The sequence below is a fragment of the Chiloscyllium plagiosum genome, chromosome 24 (genome assembly GCF_004010195.1).
Source record: "Chiloscyllium plagiosum isolate BGI_BamShark_2017 chromosome 24, ASM401019v2, whole genome shotgun sequence".
In the NCBI taxonomy this organism is placed as follows: domain Eukaryota; kingdom Metazoa; phylum Chordata; class Chondrichthyes; order Orectolobiformes; family Hemiscylliidae; genus Chiloscyllium; species Chiloscyllium plagiosum.
The window spans coordinates 30,853,598-30,876,441 of NC_057733.1; the positions used below are offsets into that span (position 1 = coordinate 30,853,598).

General features: G+C 40.4%; 1 protein-coding gene across 3 annotated transcripts in view; it reads right to left on the reverse strand.

The window, feature by feature from the left end:
• Positions 1 to 22,844, reverse strand: part of c1qtnf1 (C1q and TNF related 1) — a 45,221-nt gene that overhangs the window by 14,963 nt on the left and 7,414 nt on the right. The window contains exons 2-3 of one of the 3 annotated variants that reach the window (XM_043714690.1): positions 18,960 to 18,997; positions 14,765 to 15,137 (exon numbers count right to left, since the gene is read on the reverse strand). In XM_043714690.1, the coding sequence (XP_043570625.1) occupies positions 14,765 to 15,119 (355 nt within the window). In that variant the 5' untranslated portion in view covers positions 15,120 to 15,137; positions 18,960 to 18,997. Of the gene's footprint in view, positions 1 to 14,764; positions 15,138 to 18,878; positions 18,898 to 18,959; positions 18,998 to 22,844 lie in introns of those variants that run through there. The other 2 variants (XM_043714691.1, XM_043714689.1) reach the window with 2 other exon arrangements.

A 22,844-nucleotide genomic window follows, 5' to 3' on the forward strand; every position in this document is an offset into this window, starting at 1 on the left:
TCCTGAAGAAGGGCTTATGCCCGAAACGTCGATTCTCCTGTTCCCTGGATGCTGCCTGACCTGCTGCGCTTTTCCAGCAACACATTTCCAGCTCCTCAAAGATCAGCAAGGCAGCCTTTGTGTGGAGCCACAGGAGATGGGTAAGATACTAAATGAATATTTTGCATCAGTGTTTACTGTGGAAAAGGACATGGAAGATATAGAATGTGGGGAAATAAATGGTGACATCTTGCAAAATGTCCAGATTACAGAGGAGGGAGTGCTGGATGTCTTGAACCGCATAAAAATGGATAAATCCCCAGGACCTGATCAGGTGTACCCTAGAACTCTGTGGGAAGCTAGAGAAGTGATTGCTGGGCCCCTTGCTGAGATATTTGTATCATCGATAATCACAGGTGAGGTGCCGGAAGACTGGAGGTTAGCAAATGTGGTGCCACTGTTTAAGAAAGGTGGTAAGGACAAGTCATGGAACTATAGACCTATGAGTCTGATGTCGGTGATGGGCAAGTGTTTGGAGGGAATCCTGAGGGACAGGACTTACACGTATTTGGAAAGGCAAAGACTGGTTGGGTATAGTCAACATGGCTTTATGTATGGGAAATCATGTCTCACAAACTCGATTGAGTTTTTTGAAGAAGTAACAAAGAGGGCAGAATGGTGGACGTCATCTACATGGGCTTCAGTAAGGCCTTTAACAAGGTTCCCCATGGGAGACTGGTTAGCAAGGTTAGATCTCATGAAATACAGGGAGAACTAGCCATTAGGATACAGAACTGGTTCAAAGGCAAAAGATAGAGGGTGGTGGTAAAGGGTTGTTAAGGGTGGTGGTAAAGGGTGGAGGCCTGTGACCAGTAGAGTGCCGCAAAGATCGGTGCTTGGTCCACTACTTTTCGTCATTTATATAAATGATTTAGATTTGAGTATAAGAAGTATAGTTAGTAAGCTTACAGATGACACCAAAATTGGAGGTGTAGTGGACAGCAAAGAAGGGTACCTCAGATTACAACGGAATCTTGATCAGATAGCCAATGGGCTGAGAGTGGCAAATGGAATTTAATTTAGATAAATGTGAGGTGCTGCATTTTGGGAAAGCAAATCTTAGCAGGATTTATACACTTAATGATAAGGTCCTAGAGAGTGTTGCTGATCAGAGACCTTGAAATGCAAGTTCATAGCTCCTTGAAAGTAGAGTCGCAAGTAGATAGGATAGTGAAGAAGGCGTTTGGTATGCTTTCCTTTATTGATCAGAGTATTGAGTACAGGAGTTGGGAGGTCAGGTTGTGGAAGTAGTTCAGAAAATATTTACAAGGATATTGCCAGTGTTGGAGGATTTGAGCTATAGAGAGAGGCTGAATAGGCTGGAGCTGTTTTCCCTGGCGTGTCAAAGGCTGAAGGGGGACCTCATAGAAGTTTATAAGATCATGAGAGGCATGAATAGATAAATAGACAAAGTCTTTTCCCTGGGTGTGGGAGTCCAGAACTAGAGGGCATAGATTTAGATTGAGAGGGGAAAAATATAAAAGAGACCTAAAGGGCAACTTTTTCGCACAGAGGGTGGCATGTGTATGGAATGAGCTGCCAAAGGAAGTGGTGGAGGCTGGTACAATTGCAACATTTGAAAGGCATCTGGATGGGTATATGAATATGAAGGGTTTAGAGGAATATGGACCAAGTGCTGGCAAATGGGATCAGATTAGATTAAGATATCTGGTCGGCAGGGACGAATGACCTGAAGGTTCTGTTTCCATGCTGTACATCTCTATGACTCTGTGACAATGAAAGTGGAGTGGCCAGTTTTCCTAGTTCAGCTTTTCTCTGGCCTGGTTTGGTTTGTTTTGGTTTTTAACAGTCTGGTTGTTCAGCGCAAGTAGTCAGGCAGTTTGAGGCTGCTGGTCAAAGATACATGAAAGAAGATGTTCTAGCTGAATCTCTCTGCCATCTCTCCTGTAAGATTGTGTTTGATTTTACCTTTTTTGCCAAGGGCTGTTTATGGGGATTGTTGCAGGAAATTGGAACAGCATCATTAAGTTGGAATAATCTGTTGGATTTTTGAATAGTTTAAGTTATTCTATATTCATTTCTCTTTCCTTCGTGTTTCATTTGGTAATCTTGCAAATAAATTATGTTTTGTATAAAACTAAGTAGTTTGGTCAACTGCATCACTCCTGGAATATCCATTCTTCATCTGCTGAAAACAACTGGCAAAGTTAGGATCCGGGATACTTTCTTGAAATGTTTTGAGGGAGTCTGACCTGATCCATAACACTCTCCCACCTCCACATTTATAAATGCAGGGGATTAACAGCAATGGGTGACCTTCGCATCCCACCTCCATTTAAGACCCAAAGATGGTTACATGGTCACTTAATGACTAGTTAAGATTGTCTTCATGCCTCAGTTGCAATTTTCCCAGCTTCAGGTGGACCTGCATGACCAGTTAAACTGCATGTCACCCGATCGCAAAGGGCTGTTCATATGCACCAGTTTGTGCATGCTCAAGGACATGGATAAGGACATTGACAGTCACTGCATTGCCCTTGTTTCCAAGCTCATGCCTTGCCCCATGGTCTGGATAAGGCTTTATGGAGTAAGCCTGTAGCCTGTACTCCTAACCTGGCTGGTTCCATTGTGGAAATAGGCATCACCATTGCTTGTCTGCTTCTTTAAGGAAAGCTAATGCTGGCTCCACATTGCTGTCTAAAATTTGTTGTTTGGTGAGTGGTTGACAGGTTTAATTGCCTCAACCTCTGAGGTCCAAATTTAGTAACCTGACATCATATTAGTATTGTGCCATGTGATTTGAGACAGCATCTATTCACAGCATTATAGTGCTCACTGGGGAATTCATAATCACATCGTTCCTTTCCTGATAGATTGCCACACAAAAATGCATTGGAAGTGCCTGATGGCATCACATTTAGGCAAAGAAGGGGTGGCCTTTGGAGGGGATTATTTCACACACAAGATCCTTTTAGAATTGTTGAGTTGTACAGCATGGATACAATCCCTTTTAGTCCAACTCGTCCATGCCAACCAGATATCCTAAATTATTCTAATCCCATTTGCCAGCATTTGGCCCAAATCCCTCTAATTCTTTTCTATTCATATACCATCCAGATGCCTTTTAAATGTTGTAATTGTACCAACCACTTTATCTGGCAGCTCATTCCATAGACACACAACCCTATGCATGAAAACATTGCTCCTTAGATCCCATTTTTGGTACAATTGCAACATTTAAGAGTAATTTGGATGGGTATATGAATAGGAGGGGTTTGGAGGGATATGGGCCGGATGCTGGCAGGTGGGACTAGATTGGGTTGGGGTATCTGGTCGACATGGACGGGTTGGACCGAAGGGTCTGTTTCCATGCTGTATATCTCTATGGCTCTATGACTCTTTTATATCTTTCCCCTCTCACCTTAAATCTATGCCCTCCAGTTCTGTACTTCCATACCCTGAGATAAAGACCTTGTCTATTCTCCTTATCTGTGGCCCTTATGATTTTAGAAAACTCTGTAAGGTCACCCTTCAACCTCCGACACTCTGGGAAAATAGCCCCAGCCTATTCATCTACTCCCTATACCTCTTTTGTTACGGAATGGATACAGCAGAGGTTGAAAGTTCTATTAATTTATTTTACAAAATGAAACATTGTTAATCTTGGACTGGGTACTATCGCTCTTTCTCCATGCACCCATATATCTTGCAGAAAGGTTCTATTTCTGTCAGTGCTGTGGTGATGCTTCATTATTCACCCAGGCATTTACTAAAATTGTTAATTCCAGAATAATAGAATAAAATCATAATTTTTTGATTTATCTGCGAAAAACATCAAAGCTCCTTGTGAGTGACCTTCACAAGGTCTGAAGCACAAAACTGGATGTATTTCTCACTCTATGCAATTGGTTTGTTCAGTCATTTCTGGAAGGGCAGAACTCTTCAGCACAATGCTCAAAACAGAATTATACTCTTATCACTTTTTAACCCACATTTTAACACTTGCTCCTACACATCTGCTCTGTTTGCCACATTTAAAGAACGATCCTCTCTTGCCTCATCAATGAGCAACAAAATAAAGCTCGAGTTTTTTATCCTGTCCAAAGACCACACTATTTTTCACAACAACCTGAAAATAAAATCTAGAACTAGCCAGTGGAAAGAATTTGTATCAATAATTATTATGTCACCATTGGCACTTTGACTTACAGAGCATTAGGAGTCCATTGGGGAATACATTGTTTCTAAAAGGATTTTCATCACCATTTTGCATTTAGCCGGTTGCCATTAAATCAAGGGAAATCAGCATCCTTTCAGATCCAAGGCCCAATTCTAGCACTGAAACACAGAGTCAATTGCTGGCTACCTGCTGGCTCAGTGAACTGAAGATAAAATGACAAAATACCTCATTTAAGCTGTAATAATGTCAACAAAATGGAGGCTATTTCTTCTTCATTAAGAAATATTTTTAAATAGGATCTCTGGAGAAATATTTCAGGGAGAATGTACTTACTTCCTTTTGTACATGACAACATAATGCAAAGCAAAACTGCTCATATTGAGACCTTGAGACCAATCTGGTCAATTTTCCTGCCATGAATCCAAAATTTCAGCTTTTGAAGGCTTATTTTTAGCATCATACTTTGCAACGTGGCATTAAAATCTTAGCTAGAACAAGCAAGCCAGGAGAGTAGTTTTTCCAATGTTATATTATTCAATTTATACTTGTTATTTAACTGAGGTAGACAATTTACACATTGAAATCCAAACTCAATAATCACAGGAATGACAGCCTTCCAGATTCAACATTGAATTCAACAATTTCAGCCATAAACTGTCGCCTATTTTGCTTCTTTTTCTTTACATATTTTAGTTTTGCTCTTAGTTTCGATTACAGACAGCAAATCTGTTCTAGATGTCTCCTTGTTTCTTTTATTGTCCCATCACCATTCCCTCTGACTTCATAAGGCCATTTCTTTTGTGATACAACCTCTTTTGTCTTCTACCTTAACGAAGGCCTTCCTTTCATCCTTGTTCCACCTACCCCTTGCTTAAACCCCATTTCCTCTCTAACCTTTTGCAGTTCTGATGAAAAGTCATCAACCTGAAAAGTTGACTTTATTTCCATCTCCACAGACTTTGTCAGACCTATTGAATGTTTCTGTTTTCATTTTAACTTTATCCTTAGTTGATTCCAAAATACTCCAGCAAACTGCCACGGAAACATGCTGCATACTTATCTTTTAAATCACCCTTCCCAATTTGAATGGTTCAGTTCACGTGGAGAATTGCTGTAAATATGGGTGTTCTGCACTGCATGACCTTCCAGAGACTCCCACTTGTTGCTGTCATGGCACACCACCTTCCTTGCCACATTGATCTATCTTATTTATTTAATTAGCCAATTAGTTAATAATTTTCATAGCAAAAGTAATCGACCATTTAGAGAGCTCTGGTGGTGCTGTGGTCGTCTATCTATCTCTCGGCTCTGCGTTCTGGTTCATGACACATCTACGCCAGACACATCATAATATGTCTGAACACGTTGATTAAAATTACCTACAAAGATTCTTGATGCACAGTGGTAGTGGTTTAGGTTTAGAAGGCATATGTTCATGCCTCACCTGTTGCAGCGATGAGTAGTGACACACCTAAATAGATTGATTAAACATTTCTAAAAGGTCATCTGTCTTGGAGACCAAAGAACAAAAGACACTTAACGACTACTGGATAATGAAAAACGCTATACAAAGGAGCATCTTTGTTCCCACCTGTGGCAGATTTCTGAAATATTCTTTCTTTATTCTTTCTTTATCACTTTTTCCCTTAGTCTGTATGCTCATTCTTTGGTTGGGGACATTAGTAGTTGAGAGCAGCCCAGTGTAAACCCAAAAAGATAGCACTACAACCAAGAAAGAGGTATGAATATACATACAGTGATATGCATTAGCAGCTGAAGTAGGCCATATGGCCCCTTGAGTTTGCTCCACCATTCAATTAGATCAGTGCTAACCTTTGCTTTAAATTACACGTTCCCATCAACCACTGGCAACCTTTGATTCCCTTACCTAAAAAATATCTGTCAACCTCTGCCTTAAAAAGCTTTCAATGACACCCCTTCCCTGATGTCGAGATTTCCAAAATTGCATAACCTTCAATAAGAAAAAAATCTTCTCACCTCTGTCTAAATTGAGTGGGTGGCACAGTGGCACAGTGGTTAGCACTGCTGCCTCACTGCGCCAGAGACCCGGGTTCATTTCCCGCCTCAGGTGACTGACTGTGTGGAGTTTGCACATTCTCCCCGTGTCTGCGTGGGTTTCCTCCGGGTGCTCTCCCACAGTTCAAAAATGTGCAGGTCAGGTGAATTGGCTATGCTTAATTGCCCGTAGTGTTAGGTGTAGGGGCATGGGTCTGGGTGGGTTGCGCTTTGGCTGGTCGGTTGTTGGGCTGAAGGGCCTGTTTCCACACTGTAAGTAAGTAATCTAAAAAAATAAAAATTTTACAGTGCCCCTAATTCTGGGCTGGCTCATAAAAGGAAACATCATTTCCACATCACCTTGTCAAGACCATTCAATAAGTCAGCTGAAACTCCAGTAGAAACAAGCCCAGCCTGTCCAACCTCTCTTTATAAGATAACCACCTCATACCAGATATCAATCGAGTAAACACCATTTGAACCATGTCTGATGCATTTGCATCATTCTTTAATTAAGGAGATGAAACTTGCACATAGTATTTGAGAATTGATCTCACCGATGCCCTAGAGAATTCTGTATGGAGTAAGCCTGTAGCCTGCACTCCTAACCTGGCTGGTTCCATTGTGGAAATAGGCATCACCATTGCTTGTCTGCTTCTTGAAGGAAAGCTAATGCTGGCTCCATGTTGCTGTCTAAAGTTTGTTGTTTGCTGAGTGGTTGACAGGTTTAATTGCCTCGACCTCTGGGGTCCAAATTTAGTAACCTGACATCATATTAGTATTGTGCCATGTGATTTGAGACAGCATCTATCCACAGCATTATAGTGCTCACTGCGGAATTCATAATCACATTGTTCCTTTCCTGATAGATTGCCACACAAAAATGCATTGGAAGTGCCTGATGGCATCATATTTAGGCAAAGCAGGGGTGGCCTTTGGACCTTGAAACCAATGGTTTGTTGTCAAAATTCATTTGGTTCACTAACGCACTTTTTGGAAAAAAAGCTCACCATTGCTAAAGCAATGTTTTTCTTTCATGAAATATAGCTTGGTAAAATAACATGATGTAAGTTTTAAAAAAAAACATAAAACTAGAAGAACTATCAATCCAGGAATTATTGTATCCATAACATCAAATATGAAGTCTGTTTTCTGTCTACCTTTATGTGAATCATGTGCTTATCAAACTGAGTGATCCTATATAAAACAAAGAACTGTGAATGCTAAAGATCTGAAATTTAAACAGAAATTGCTAAAGAAACACAGCAGATCTGGCAGCATCTGTGGAGAGAAAGCAGAGTTGCCACTTTGAGTTCAGTGACTTTTTTTAGAACAGTGTAGACTATTTTCTAAATGGGAAAAGCTTTGGAAATCTATCGCACAAAGGAACTGAAGAGTCCAAGTTCAGGATTCTCTTAAGGTTAAGATGCAGGTTCAGTTGGCAGTTAGGAAGGCAAATGCAATGTTAGCGTTCATTTTGAAAGGGCCAGAATACAAACCCAAAGATTTACTTCTAAGGTTGTATAAGGCTCAGGTCAGACAGCGTTTCGAATATTGCGACCGTATCTAAGGAAGGATGTGCTGGTATTTGGAGAGGGTCCAGAGGAGTTTTACAAGAATGATCCTGGGGATGAAGGACTTGTCATATGAGGAGTGGTTGAGGACTTTGGTCTCTTCTCGATGGAGTTTACAAGGATGATGGGTTCTCACTGAAACTTACAGAATACCGAGAGGCCTGGACAGAGAGGACACAGCGATGTTTCTATTAGTTAGGAGAGACTAGGACCTGACGTCACAGCCTCAGAGCGAAGGGATAATCCCATAGAAATGAGATAAAGAGGAATTTCTTCAGTCAAAGGGTAGTTAATCTGTGGAACTCATTGCTACAGAAGGCTATGGAGGCCAAGTCATTGAGTCTGTTTAAGATAGAGATTGATTGGTTCTTGATTAGTAAGGGATCAAATTTCACAGGGAGAAGGCAGGAGAATAGGTAGAAAAACCCATTAGCAATGATCGAATGGTGGAGCAGACTCAATGAGCAGAATGGTCTAACTCTGCACAATAGGCAGCATGGTGGCTCAGTGGTTAGCACTGCTGCCAGGTTCGATTCCAGCCTCTGGCGACTGTCTGTGTGGAGTTTGCACATGTCTGCGTGGGTCTCCTCTGGGTCCTCCAGTTTCCTTCCACAATCCAAAGATGTGCAGGTCAGGTGCATTAGTCAGAGGGAACTGAGTCTGGGTGGGTTACTCTTTGGAGGGTCAGTGAGGACTTGTTGGGCCGAGGGGCCTGTTTCCACACTGTAGGGAATCTAATCTAATCTTACAGTCTTATGGCCTAAGAAGGGTATTGTAATGGGGATAAATCAGAGTTTGGTTCTGCTGGGATTCCACCTTGTGAAGACAAGGGCAAGACAATTCCTTTGGAAGGAGAGAGGAGATCTTCTGCCCAGCAACTCCTCCAATGTCAAGGGATGTTTTTGATGGGGTCTCTGTACTTCCCCTGAAAATTCTACCAGAATTCTGCCTGGAAGACTTGAAAGAACTCACTTCTATTATGTAAAAGGATGTCTCAATGCCTTGAAGTACCATGTAATCAATTCCATTGTGGATAATTTACCTTGAGAATGTTTTCCTTAGTGTTTGGGAGCTAAAGATTCTTTAACCTCTACTGCTATTACTTCAATAAATATTTAAAAGGTTAATGGAATGCTATCCTTTATGAAGTGAGGAACTGAGACCAAAAATAAGGATGTTACGCTTCAGATTAGATTCCATACAGTGTGGAAACAGGCCCTTCGACCCAACAAATTCACACTGACCCTCCGAAGAGTAACCCACCCAGACCCATTTCCCTCTGACTACCGCACCTCACACTATGGGCAATTTAGAATGGCCAAATCACCTGAACTGCACATCTTTGGACTGTGGGAGGAAACTGGAACACCCAGAGGAAATCCACACAGGCACAGGGAGAATGTGCAAACTCCACACAGACAGTCGCCCAAGGCTGGAATTGCACCTGGGCTCCTGGCACTGTGAGGCAACAGTGCTAACCACTGAGCCACCATGCCGCCCACAATAGAAATCTGTAAAACTCTAAAAGGACTAGACAGTTTGATGTTATGAATACAATTATTGCTGGATTAATTGTTCTTCTATTTTTATGTTTTTAAAAAATTACATGTTATTTTACCAAGCTATATTTCATGAAAGAAAAAATTACTTTTAGCAATGGTGAGCTTTTTTTCAGAAAGTGCCTTAGTGAACCAAATGAATTTTGACAACAAACCATTGGTTTCAAGGTTACCATGACTGATTCCAGCGTTGTATTTCATGTGATTTAATTAATTGAACTTAAGTTCTCCAGATACCATTGTTGAGATTTGATTCATGCTTCTGAATCATTAGTCTAGGCCTCTGGGTTGTCCAGTAAAATAAACATTCCAATTTGTACCCACAAAGTCACAGATAATACGCACAACAGTTACAAACATATGAAACATTAACACTATGAAACATTAACACTAATGTTTGTAAGAACCAAATAAGCATAAAAATTCAAGATCAGGTCATATTCAAGGGGCAAAAGGAGGAGAGGAAATAAATAACATAACTATCAGTACAGATATCAAACGCCTTACTAAAGTGCATGTAGACTAATGGAGAAAGTGAAGTCACATGGTGTGCAGGGTGTTCTAGCTAGGTGGATAAAGAACTGATTGAGCAGCAGGAGACAGAAAGTAGTAGTTGAAGGGAGTTTCTCGAAATAGAGAAAGGTGACCAGTGGAGTTCCACAGGGGTAAAAACAAGGACTGCAGATGCTGGAAACCAGATTCTAGATTAGAGTGGTGCTGGAAAAGCACAGCAGTTCAGGCAGCATCCGAGGAGCAGAAAAATCGACGTTTCGGGTCAGTGTTGGGGCCACTATTGTTTGTAATATACATAAATGATCTGGAAGAGGGCACTGTTGGTATGATCAACAAGTTTGCAGATGACACAAAGATTGGTGGAGTTGCAGAAAGCATAAGGGACTGTCAGAGAATACAGGAGGATATAGATAGACTGGAGAGTTGGGTGGAAAAGTGGCAAATGGTTTTCAATCCAGAAAAATGTGAGGTGATGCATTTAGATAAGGCTAATTGTAGACCAAATTATACAATGAATGGAAGAGACTTGGGAAAAGTTGATGGGCAGAGAAATCTGGGAATGCAGGTCCATTGTACCCTGAAGGTTGTTGCACAGGTGGATAGAGTGGTCAAGAAGACAAATGGTATGCTTGCCTTCGTTGAGCGGGGTATTGAGCTGGCAAGTCATGTTAAAATTGTACAACTCATTGGTTCGGCCGTATTTAGAATACTGTGTACAGTTCTGGTCGCCACATTATCAAAAGGATGTGGACACTTTGGAGAGGGTGCAGAGAAGGTTTACGAGGATGTTGGAGAGAGGTTGAGTAGTTGGGATTGTTTTCATTAGAAAAAAGGAGATTGAGGGGGACCTGATTGAGGTTTACAAAATCATGAAGAGTATAGACAGGGTGGATAGAGACAAGCTTTTTCCCAGGGTGAAAGATTCAATAACGAGAGGTCATGCTTTCGAGGTGAGAGGTGGAAAGTTTAAGGGGGATACACGCGATAAGTACTTCACACAGAGGATGGTGGGCATTTGGAACAGAGGTGGTAGAGGCAGGCACGGTGGATTCATTTAAGATCCGTCTGGAATAAATGCATGAGTAGGTGGGGAGCAGAGGGATACAGATGCTTAGGAATTGACCGACAGGTTTAGACAGTACATTTGGATCAGCTCAGGCTTGGAGGGCTGAAAGAGCCTGTTCCTGGGCTGTAAATGTTCTTTCTTTGTTCTTTGTATAAATTATAAAAAAATTGACTGCCTACAGCTTGTGTGTTTTTTGAACAAAATAGAATATATCTGCAAATACAATTCTTGCAAATGCAAATTCACCCCCTCGACTTATATGTGTGTGTGTGTGTGTCTGGGTGTACACATGAGAGAGTATGCGCGCATGTGTGTATACGTATGAGTGTAATAGAGCATATGCCTATGAGAGTATGTGTGAACAGGTGTGAGTGTGGGTGGTGTGGATTTGTGTGCCTGAAAGAGAGGCCTTAGCCGGGACCTTGGGTTCATGTCACACTACAGTTGATCCCAGGATGCTATACATTCTCATACACACACTCACACATACGCATTCACTCTTACATACTCAAGCACTCACACAGACCCTCTTTCATACACATGCTCTCTCTCAGGTACACACACACATCCCCCCACACTCACACCCATGTGCACACTCTCTCACAGGCATTTACTCCATCACACTCATACACTCTCTCCCTCACATGCACACATACACACATATAAATCTAGGGGGTGAATTTGCATTTGCAGAAATGTATTGGCAGATACATTCTATTTTGTTGAAAAGCACACAATCTGAAGGCAGTCAATATTTTTTATAATCCACGTGACATTTTATAAATTCCTACTTTGGAAATAGAACCAGTCAGACTCAAGATTGATGCTAACCTCATATCTTTAATGCATTGTCTGAGCTGAGATGTCACCTTTTTTTAGAACACCTTAATGTACCTCGGTAATGTGACCTGAAAGAAGTTCTGGAATTTACATATTAATGAATCAAAACTTGCAACCCATTCTAAACGATGAAAAACTCAACAGCAGTCTAGGTTTGTTCAATATATTGCATAAGTTGTATGACACTATGATCTTTACCTATAAATTCTGTATCTTTTGATCCAACTCCACGAGCTACCTAATGAAGAAGCAGCATTCTGAAAGCTTGTACTTCCAAATAAACCTGTTGGATTATAACCAGGTGTTGCGTGACTTTTAACTATGTATATTCAAGATGGAGGCAGATAGATTTTTCATCAGTAAGGGAGGTGAGAGTTGTGGAGGAAAGTTAGAATAGTGATGTTGAGGATTAGCCATGATCTCATTGAATTATGGTGCAGACTCAATGGGTTGGATAGTTGATTTCTGCTCCTATTTTGTTTGGTCTTACATATGACTCCACTATAAATATTTTCCACAAAAATCATATAGCTTCTCAAATGCTGCCAATAAATAGCATTTATGAAAACATGAATACAATAAATGTTGATAATATTGCAACCTAGGAATAATTGCAGGAAATTATTTTCTTAAATATTTCTGACCAGCCTCTCTACTCAAAATTTTTATAAAGTAAAGAGAATAGAGAGGAATAGAGGATGAAATGAAAGAGTAAGAAAGACTTTTGTGAAACACTCAGGCACATCATTGGGCCTAATGGCCTGTTTCTGTTCTGTACATTCTATATGATCGCTAATGGCACTGAAGGTCTGTATGTTGCTAAGTAACATTCTCAACAGACTGACAGCTTGTTGGGACATTGTCACTGTTTTTCTCATTCTGTGCTTGATGAAGAATTGCTACCAGGGTTGCTGTGAGTTACCCTCTCTGGAGAGACTGCCCAAGTATTCTGTCTATGTGTTTTTCTGCTCTGACATACATAATGGGTGACAGCACAGAGCCATGTATCCAAATTTGGATTCAAATTTCCAATCCAGTTTTTATTTGCATCAAGAGCTAAAGAATGGCAAAGTTAGAACATAAAATGTCCATCAGCACCTGATGAGGGGAAGAAAGACTCGTATGTATTTATTTATCACTATTCATAACCTCTGAATATTCAAATCATTTTGTAATCAAGGCAATACTTTTGAAATGTGGTCGCCTTTATATTATAGGCATTGGCAGCAACATGTCACACATAGCAGTGTGATAAATGACCAGGCAGATCATTTTTTAAACTTGACTGGGTTATGGTTTCCTAGAATCCATCTTTCATCCATCTGAACAGCATCAATATCACATCCCCAACTTGAATATGGAACTTGACTGAACTATTAGCCTATATTATGTCTTAAGTCTGTGTTGATCCTTCAAGAAACCATGTTCTGACTCAGCAGTAAATGTGCCAACATTGAATCAAGCTAAAACCCAAAACCCGATTTGAAATATCCCATGGGGCAGAAACTGGATGAAGAGGCAGTTACCCTCATCAACTCCACTTTCTTCCTTGTGTGTTCCCCAATTAACCTGCTGTTGAGCAGCTGAAAAGGATACATGGAGCAAGGGAGCTTGATTCTGTTTGATAACAGTCATCAGGACCTGACATCAACTGATCAAGTGAAGAAACGTAGTTTTTGCTCCTCCATTAGGCAAACTGTGCCAGGATCCAGAAGGGGTAATTATGTTTCAAATATATTTTCAGAATTTCCTGTGGGTCTGCAGAAGCTGTGGTATTCCTCCAAGCAATGCAAGGAAGCCTGTGGTTTCCCTACGGAAAGAATGATATAAATCAGCTGCCTCCTGATCCAAGGCAGGCGATTATTATAAATAACTCAAGACCTACTTAAGGACAATTTTCCAACCACATGGGGAGACCACAACTTCATTCATGGACTGCTGGAGTTGGAGATTCTGTATCTGAAAGTAGGTCTCAAACAGATTAAGACCATAAGAAACAGAAACAGAAGTAGGCCTTTTGGCCCCTCAAGTCTGCTCCATCATTCAACAAGATCACAGCGGATCCAATATTTCTCTTTCCTGCCCTTTCCACATAGGCCTTGATTCCCCTACTGATCAAGAATCCCTCTAGCTCAGCCCTAAATATCCACATGGAATCTGCCTCCACAGACGCCTGTAGCAAGAAGTTTCAAAGACTCACAACCCTTTAGACAGAAGAATTTCATCCTCATTTCAATCTTAACTTGACAACTCTTAATTCTGAGACTATGCCATCTGATCCTAGACTCTCCCATGAGATTACTATTGTTGCACCAATGGGCTATCCAGAATGGTCTGTGTACCAGGTACTGCTAGCTTTTAAATTTTTGACTTCCTGTCCCAGTCATGGTGTTGTTAAGGCTTCAAAACTGCTGGCTGTTGCAATGAAGTGGAAGCATCTACTTTCTGCCTGTTGTCCTGAATTAAATGGCAAACTCAGACGCAGGCAATCAGGAGACAACCTCTAGAAAAATTGATGAGCTAGTCTCACTGCTCAATTATAGTCCAACAGGCTTAAGGAGCAGTGTTCCGAAAGCTTGTACTTCCAAATAAACCTGTTGGACTATAACCTAGTGTTGTGTGATTTTTAACTCTGTCCATCCCAGTCCAACACTGGCATCTCCACATCATCACAAATCAGCTGGCGCCCAAACGACCGTGCCAAAACATCAGCGCCCAAACGGCTGCGCCCAATCGTCCCATTCCATCATCACTGCTTGGGACAGACTTGGGACCCCATTTGCTCCCAGTGTTGGGGTCGCAAAGCTTTTGCAACTGTTCTGACCTACATTCTAGGTCTGTAACCTACTATCTCAACCACAGTATTTTGCTTTTTGTGATAAGCTTGGCTGGCATACTTAAGACCAGCTGTCAGTGCAGATACATGACAACGATGTCCTGAACATACATTATTACTTATTCCTGTTTCTATCAGAGAATTATCTCAATTCATCATCCTTTATAATTTTAACCTTACCTTTGAGAATGGTCAGGTTGATTTGAGGGATAGCTTGAAATTCTGGTGGATCTTCATTGTAGTAATTGTAACGCTGCCTGCGACGAGGTGGGCGATCACAACATTGGACACACTGGGCAGTTTCACTTCCCACAGCCTTGATTTCAGGCTGGTTTGATTCTGCATGAAGAAAATCTTTCTTGGGTTCATATGTATCTGATTCAGTGCCTGAGTCGTCATAACGTTCTTGTCCCTTTTGCTCATTACTAGACAGTTCAGTTTCTGGTACTAATGGGTTTCTACTTAAGAATCCACCAACACAACTCAGGAACAGTGAGACTTCAATTGTCAGCAAGACAGCCAAATGGATATTCATGTTTGACTGTATTATCACCTGTATAAAAATAAAACTGCATTATGATTGTTCAGAAAAACAAGGAGAACAATAAACATCTGAAAAGACACTGTGACATTGACCATACAGGGCAAGTACAAGGAATTGAAAACTGTTGGATAGTACTTTATAGTGGCTTTGAGATCAAGCATACATGTTACTCTAGAATGAGGTTGAAAGATATTATGTTAGAATTAATAAGACAGTTGCTTGATACAATGCATATGAAACCAGAATAGGGCATACAGCCCTGTTCAGCCATTCAAACAGATCTTGACTGATCAGTACATCGGCGCCATTTTCCCCACTATCCTCTTATCCCATGTCAGCATTAGAATTCAGAAATCTATTGATTTCTGTCCTGAATTTGCTCAATGATTGAGAATCCACAGGCCTGAAGGGTAAAGAATTCCAAAGATTCGTCACCCACTGGGAGAAGAAATTCCTCTTCATCTCAGTCTTAAAAGGTCTGTCCCATAATCTGAGACTGTGTTCCCTAGTTCTAGACTCACCAGCCCAAGGAAATATCCTAACTATATCTACCCTGTCAAGTCCTGTTAGAATTTTGTGATCACCTCTCATTCTTTGAAGCTCTAGAAAATACTGGCTTATGGCCTTAATCTCTCTTTATGCAACAATGTAGCCATCCAAGGGGTTAGTCTGGTGAACCTCTCTATGGCAAGGACATCCTCCCTTAGATAATGTGACTAAAACTAAGCACAGGAGAAAGTGAGGGCTGCAGATGCTGGAGATCAGAGTTGAAATGCGTGGCACTGGAAAATCACAGCAGGTTAGACAGCAGCCGAGAAGCAGGAGAATCGATGTTTTAAGCATAAGCCCTTCATCAAGAAAACAACACACAGTTGGCCAGGTGCAATCTCAGCAAGGCTCAACAACACAATTGTAGTAAGATGTCTTTACTCCTATACTCGAATGCTAAGAAAGCCAACATACATAGAATCATAGAATCCCTACAGTGCAGAAAGAAGCCATCTGGCCTATCAAGTTCGCACCAACCCTCCAAAGAAATCCCACCCAGACTTAGCTCCCCACCCTATCCCTGTAACCTGACATTTACCATAGTTAATCCACCTAATCCACACATCCCTGGATACTACAGGGCAATTGAGTTTGGTCAATTGACCTAATGTGCCTATCTTTGGACTGAAGTTGCCTCAGCAACATTGATTACAAGTATTGGATTGGAAGAGATTTGTTCAGCAAGAAGTGATGTAATGTTTGATAGGTCAAGCCTTGCATGGAATGATGAAATATCATATTACAGGATGTCAAAAGTACTTTTGTGGGTACGATAAAGCATATCAAATTTTTACCTGGAGATCCAAATTTGCAAGCTTCTGCCCAACACAAGGCATTACAACTACAGCCACCAATAAGCAGGGAACAGAACTAGAATCACCAAGCCAGTCGGAAGGAAAAATAGAACAATAATCAGGCACATTGAAAGCATCTTACTCCTGTGTGTAAGATTCCATACATACAAAAATGGCACCTAAAATTATTTATGTTTTCCTATTAAAATTGGTCTCAGGATAGAGTGACACGAGCAAGGATGCACATCTTCTCCATCTTAGCTGCCCAGGGCAGGAAAATCGCAATTCTATTCACACTCACAGACCTTCACACAAGAATAATATCTACTTGCACATGAAATTAAAGGAAATGTCCTCAACAATAAGTCAGCGCCTTCAAGAGAGACATGTAAGAAAATAAGAAACATGATTGTAAAAGAAAATGCTCTGAGAGTCATAGAGTCATATAGCATGGAAACAGACTGAAGTCCAACCAGTCCACACTGACCTGTTCTCAAACTAAACCAATCCCACTTGTCTACACTTGGTCCATATCTCTCCAAACCTTTCCTGTTCATGTACTTATCCAAATGTCTTTTAAACATTGTAACTGTACCTGCGTTCATCACTTTCTCCGGTATTTCATTCCACACATGAACCACTCTCTATGTAAAAAAACTGCCCCTCATGTCCTTTTCAAAACTTTCGCCTCTCACCTTAAAATATGCCCCCACCCTGGGGTAAAAGCCTTTGTTATTTACCTTATCTATGCACTTCATGATTTTATAAACCCCAATAAGATCACTCCTCAACCTTTTACGCTCCAGTGAAAAGGACCCGGTCTTTCCATTACTATTTTTATATCTCAAGCCCTCCATCCCTGGCAACATTTTGGTGAACCTTTTCTGAACTCTCCCCAGCTTAGCAATATCCTTCCTTTAGGGGTGACCAGAACTGCACACAGTATGCTTAAACAAAATACCAGAAGATTTAGATACTAATGGCACTGAAAGCAACCACTGCATCCAATATCGGTTTACTGCGGTCAAATAGTGAAGCTTCTGTTTGGCAATTTTTGTTTTGCAGCTGTTTGTTACTTAAGCAGGAGGATTAGCAGAAACATTACCAAAATTTAATGGAAAAATTTAATATTGTGGACCACTGGACAAAAACAACACTAACACCCTTAATCCTCCATCAAATTAAGGGATTTTAAAAAACAAGCTGGGGTGTTAAGTTATGTAACATGCAAACCCAAAAGCTATGCAGTATACAAATTTTCTCAGAACATGAAAATTCTGAGAAAACTGTGTAAATGCACACCCAGAGTAACATATTGAGATCTCTAAGTAACATGCATTGTAAAATGTGCAAAAGCAACTATCAAAACATGGACATTCACATATTATGAACGATAAACAGTCTTCACTACTCTCAAGAAGGGATATGGGACTTTTTTCTCTCCACAGATGCTGGCTGATCTGCTGAGTTTCTTCAGCAATTTCTGTTTTTATTTGTTTCAAATCTCCAGCATTCATTGTTCTTTGTTTTATTCAATTCACTCTGCCCTCTTACAAGTTAAATCATTTGCCTGAGTAATTACCTGCGACACCAGCATGCTGTCTTTAAGTGACTCATGAACAAGGAAACCTAGATCCATTCAGAAATCAGTAATCCCCATTTAAGAGATACTCAGCTTTTTTGTTTTCTTTTTTGCTACTAAAGTAATGAACTTCACACTTTACACCATATTCCATCTGCAGTATGCTGGCCTATTCACTTTGCCTGACCGGCTCTTCCTGAAGGCTCTTTGAATCCTCTTCAATTCCCACCCAGTTTTGCATCATCAGTAAATTTGTAATTATTATTAAATTTGTTCCCCACATCCAAATTATCTATATGGGTTGTGGATAGCTGGGACCCAAGGACTGATGAGTATGGTACCACAGCAGTAACAACCTATCAACCAGAGAATGACCCTTTTAGATTAGATTAATTAGATTACATACAGTGTGGAAACAGGTCCTTCAGCGACAAGTCCACACCGACCCTCGAAGAGTAACCCACACAGACCCATTCCCCTAACCTAACTCTATGGGCAATTTAGCATGGCCAATTCACCTGTCCTGCACATCTTTGGATTGTGGGAGGAAACCGGAGCACCCAGAGGAAACCCACACAGACACAGGGAGAATGTGCAACTCTGCACAGTCGCCTGAGGCTGGAATTGAACCTGGGTCCCTGGTGCTGTGAGGCAGCAATGCTAATCACTGAGCCACTGTCCTACTCTCTGAATTCTGACTGTTAGTCAATGCCTATTCCATACCAGTATATCACCAACATCATGTGCTCTACTTTTGATTAAGAAATCCTGTGTGGAATGTTGTCAGAAGTCTTCTGAAAATTAAACTATACTACTTCTGCTTACTTTCCCTTATCTAAGCTGATTTGCCTTTCCTCTCGGGTTTTTGAGAGGTTTTTGATATTCCAATCATCCACTCTTTCTCACCCAATATGTATTTATTCATCGTATTGCATTTGGTCTTTCTGTAGGAAACAAGAACAAAATAGTATGAATTTCAGAGTATCATTTTAAATATATATCATTCAGGTTCATATGACGCGTACATAAATCAGTAGTATAAAGCCTCCTTGGGAATAAAGAAGTCTCTGTTTTTGTTCAAGCAATTAATTGAATCCTTGGACCATTGGGCTTCTAGGATTTGTTCTCTTTTTGAAGAATTTTTGTAAATGTATAGTGGCTGCATATTTCTATTATTTGTTAACAATTATGAAAGAAAACAGTGATAACACCCATTATTTTAAACAAGCCATATCCTCTGTGAAATCAAGAATGTCACATGAAGCAATAAAATTTCATACTCAGGTATTGCAAACAGTGATTGCTGAGGTTATGATGTTAGCATGTTTAATATCAAATAGGTTAGTAGAATGTTGTGGTTCTGTTGGCCGAGCTGGGAATTTGTGTTGCAGACGTTTCGTCCCCTGTCCAGGTGACATCCTCAGTGCTTGGGAGCCTCCTGTGAAGCGCTTCTGTAACACAAATTCCCAGCTCGGCGAACAGAACCACAACAACGAGCACCCGAGCTACAAATCTTCTCACAAACTTTGAAGGTTAGTAGAATATCTTGGTGGGGGTTGGTGAATTCTGACTTTGGGGATGATGTAAATACACCAGTAATCAATCACAGGTTAAAGGTTTCTCCTGTTGACTTAAAATTAAGAGAGGTGTTCCTCTGGCTTTCAAACTTCACCAGTTGTGACAATTCGGATCTTGCAAAATTAGTCCTTAGCTTTGTGATCAGCAGTCTATTATATAATGGGACATGTCTCATTTGTGTTACAACTTCAGGGACGCACTAATATTTTTAAGATAGCAACTTCAAATTGGAAAGCTTGTTGGAAATTTTCAGGAATCCATTACTTTAGATTTATCTTCAGTTGTCATTAAACAGACGTGGATTTTCTTTTGGGAGCTGTAGAGAAGCATATTGCCCTGTGATAAAAATGGGGCTTCTAAGTGTAATCAAAGCATCTTTAAGAACTAGCACTAAGTATCCCAGAACCAGTTGCAGAAATATGAATTGTAGTCTTCAAAATTTGATATTAAGCTTTTTAAAACCTGTTTCTGAATTTTCTGAAACAAATATTTCAAAATTAACAAAATTAAGTGTATATATTTTAAACTTAACACAACTTTCTAATATAATAAAATGAAAGCTATAATGTACTAATAATCTTTGCTCAGTTCCCTCATTATCCCTCCTTCTCCCCCATCCTCTAGCAAGGCATACAGTGCACTTTAGTGGACCTCTGTACATCCTGGTCTCTGGGGCATCCCCTTACTGCACCATGGGTCTCATCTGTAAAACAGACTGCCCATTTTTAGAAGATCTATGTAATGGCTCTGATGCAAACAAACAAAATGCAGAACACCATGCCCAATGTTTGTTCTCCCTCAAAGTTCTTATCAGAGATTGTCACATTCAGGTGTCTATAATAGTTTGGGTAGCATCTGTGAAGAAAGAAACAGAGTTAACATTTCAGGTCAACCTATAGTCAATACAGGAAAACGTCAGCAATGCAACAGGTTTAATTAAGGAACTGGGGTGAGGAAAGGGAGGAGGCAGGAAAGAGAAAAAGGAAAGCAGGTGAGACTAAATGAAAGAAAGGATCATGTTGCAAGACAAAAAGAGAGAGTAATGAGACAGGTAAAGAAACAAAAACTGAACCGATAGGACATGTAAATGGGAACAGCAAAGTTGGTGCGAACTGCAGTTGTTCCAAAAGTGGAAGCAGAGGTAATGACCTGAAATTGTTGAACTCAATGTTGAGGACAGAAGGCTGTAAAGTACCAATCTGAAGGATGAGGTGCTGTCCTTTGAGCTTATTTTGAGCTTCACTGGGACAGTGTAAGGATCTGAGAGTAAGGAAAAGTCAGACCATACGCAATGCTAAGTATTAGAATGACCAGAAGCTTTGGGTTAAATTTGTAACTTGAAAGAGGTGTTTTGCAAGTGGTAATCAAATCAGTGTTTGATCTCCCCAGTGTAGAGGTGACTGCTGTGAGCAGGGACTATGGTATCATAAATTGACAGAAATGCCTGTTTTATCTGGAACAGGTTTTTGGATCCATGGAAAATAAGAACAGAGGAGGTTAAAGGGAAGATGTTGCATCTCTGGTATTTGCATGGAAAAGAGCTGTGGGAAGGGGAGGGGAGTGAGTGCATCTACTGGGGTAACTGGGGAATGGATCCAGAACTGGGGAAGGAATGATCCCTTTAGAATCAAAGAAAAGGAAACCATCAGGTTGAAGGGAACAAAGTGATGTAGGAGAATTTGTTGTCTGTGGAGGTTGCTGAGGGTGGAAGGTGAAAAGTGAGGATATGGAAGGAAGAGAAAGGGATAAAAGCAGAAAGGATGGGAAATGGAACAGAACAGATTGACATTTCACAGCCTGCAGTCTCAACGATGAGTTCATCAACTTCCATTCATAATAAATGGCTCCATTCTTTCAGACAACCTTTAGTAATGAGCCTATCATTCCCATTTTAAAATCCTCTAAACACACCTTTTGCTTCTTTAACAGTCTCATTGCTATCTATCGCCCTTTGTCTTCCACTATCATCCATTTGTCATCTAATGTCTCATAATTTGCATCCTCTCCCTTTCATTTATTCCTCATTCCCTTATCCCTGTATACTTCAATTTCACTCAAAACCTGCTGTTTTTCTGACGTAGTTCTGATGGAAAGTCTTCAAACTGAAATGTTGATTTTGTTGCCCTTTCCCCAGCTCTTATCTGACCTACTAAACATTTCCAACATTTTCTGCTTTTATTTCAGGCTTCCAGCATCTGTAGTATTTTATATTTGTAATTGTAATAATCTCTATTGATCAAACATAGAAACACTAAAGAAAAACAAGAAATAATTGTTGAAACTGAACACTTTTGTTTACTTTATTAATTAAGAGAGAAAGCAGAGTTAACATTTCGAGTCCAGTGACCCTTCTTCAGAACTCAATTCTGCCAGATCTGCTGATGTTCTCCAGCATTATCTGTTTTTATTTCAGATCTTTAGCATCTGCAGTTCTTTGTTCTTTTTTCTTTGTACTTGGGATGTCAGCATCACTGACAGCAAGGCTAACATTTATTGCCCATCCCTAATTGCCCTTGAGCAGATGGTGAGGTGCTCCCTCTTTGAACCACTGCAGTCTGTGTGGTGTGGGTATATTCACAGCGCTGGTGGAGGTAAAAGCTAATGTAAGAAGATACAGGACAGTGCAGTGAGAATTCCTGGGAAATTCCTATCTGATTGAAAATAACTGATTTCACAACACAGTGCTGCCAAAACATAATCAGCTCCCACCAACATATGGTCTAAAAGCAGAAACAAATGCAATGGAATCAAAAGCTCCAACTGTGCAAATTTTCAGCATGTTTATTATCACATAAGAGAAAACTGATGTTGTAATCAAGTCAAATATGATAAACAAATTGCGGTTTATGTAGTGTATTATTTTTTATAGAAAAGCTGACCTTGACTGCAGTACTTTGACTATTTATTTTTAAGTAGCAATATTATGGGAATTTGCTATATAACATAAAGGTGAATTGTTTTCCTGGTTCAACTGGGGGATTTTACAAAATATATATTTAGTTTATAGGTTGATTTTATGGCAGATTGAAAACGTGTGGAGTGCTATGTGCTACATTCATTCTGATCCAACCAGGATAATATTTATCGTATTTTATCAGTGATCTTCATTGGGGTTCCCAATTACGGTGCTTTCTCATATCACAATGAAGTAGGAGGCAGCAAATCTCGATAAGGTTTCTGGGGTAATGCATATAAGAGATGTCCGTGGCTGGC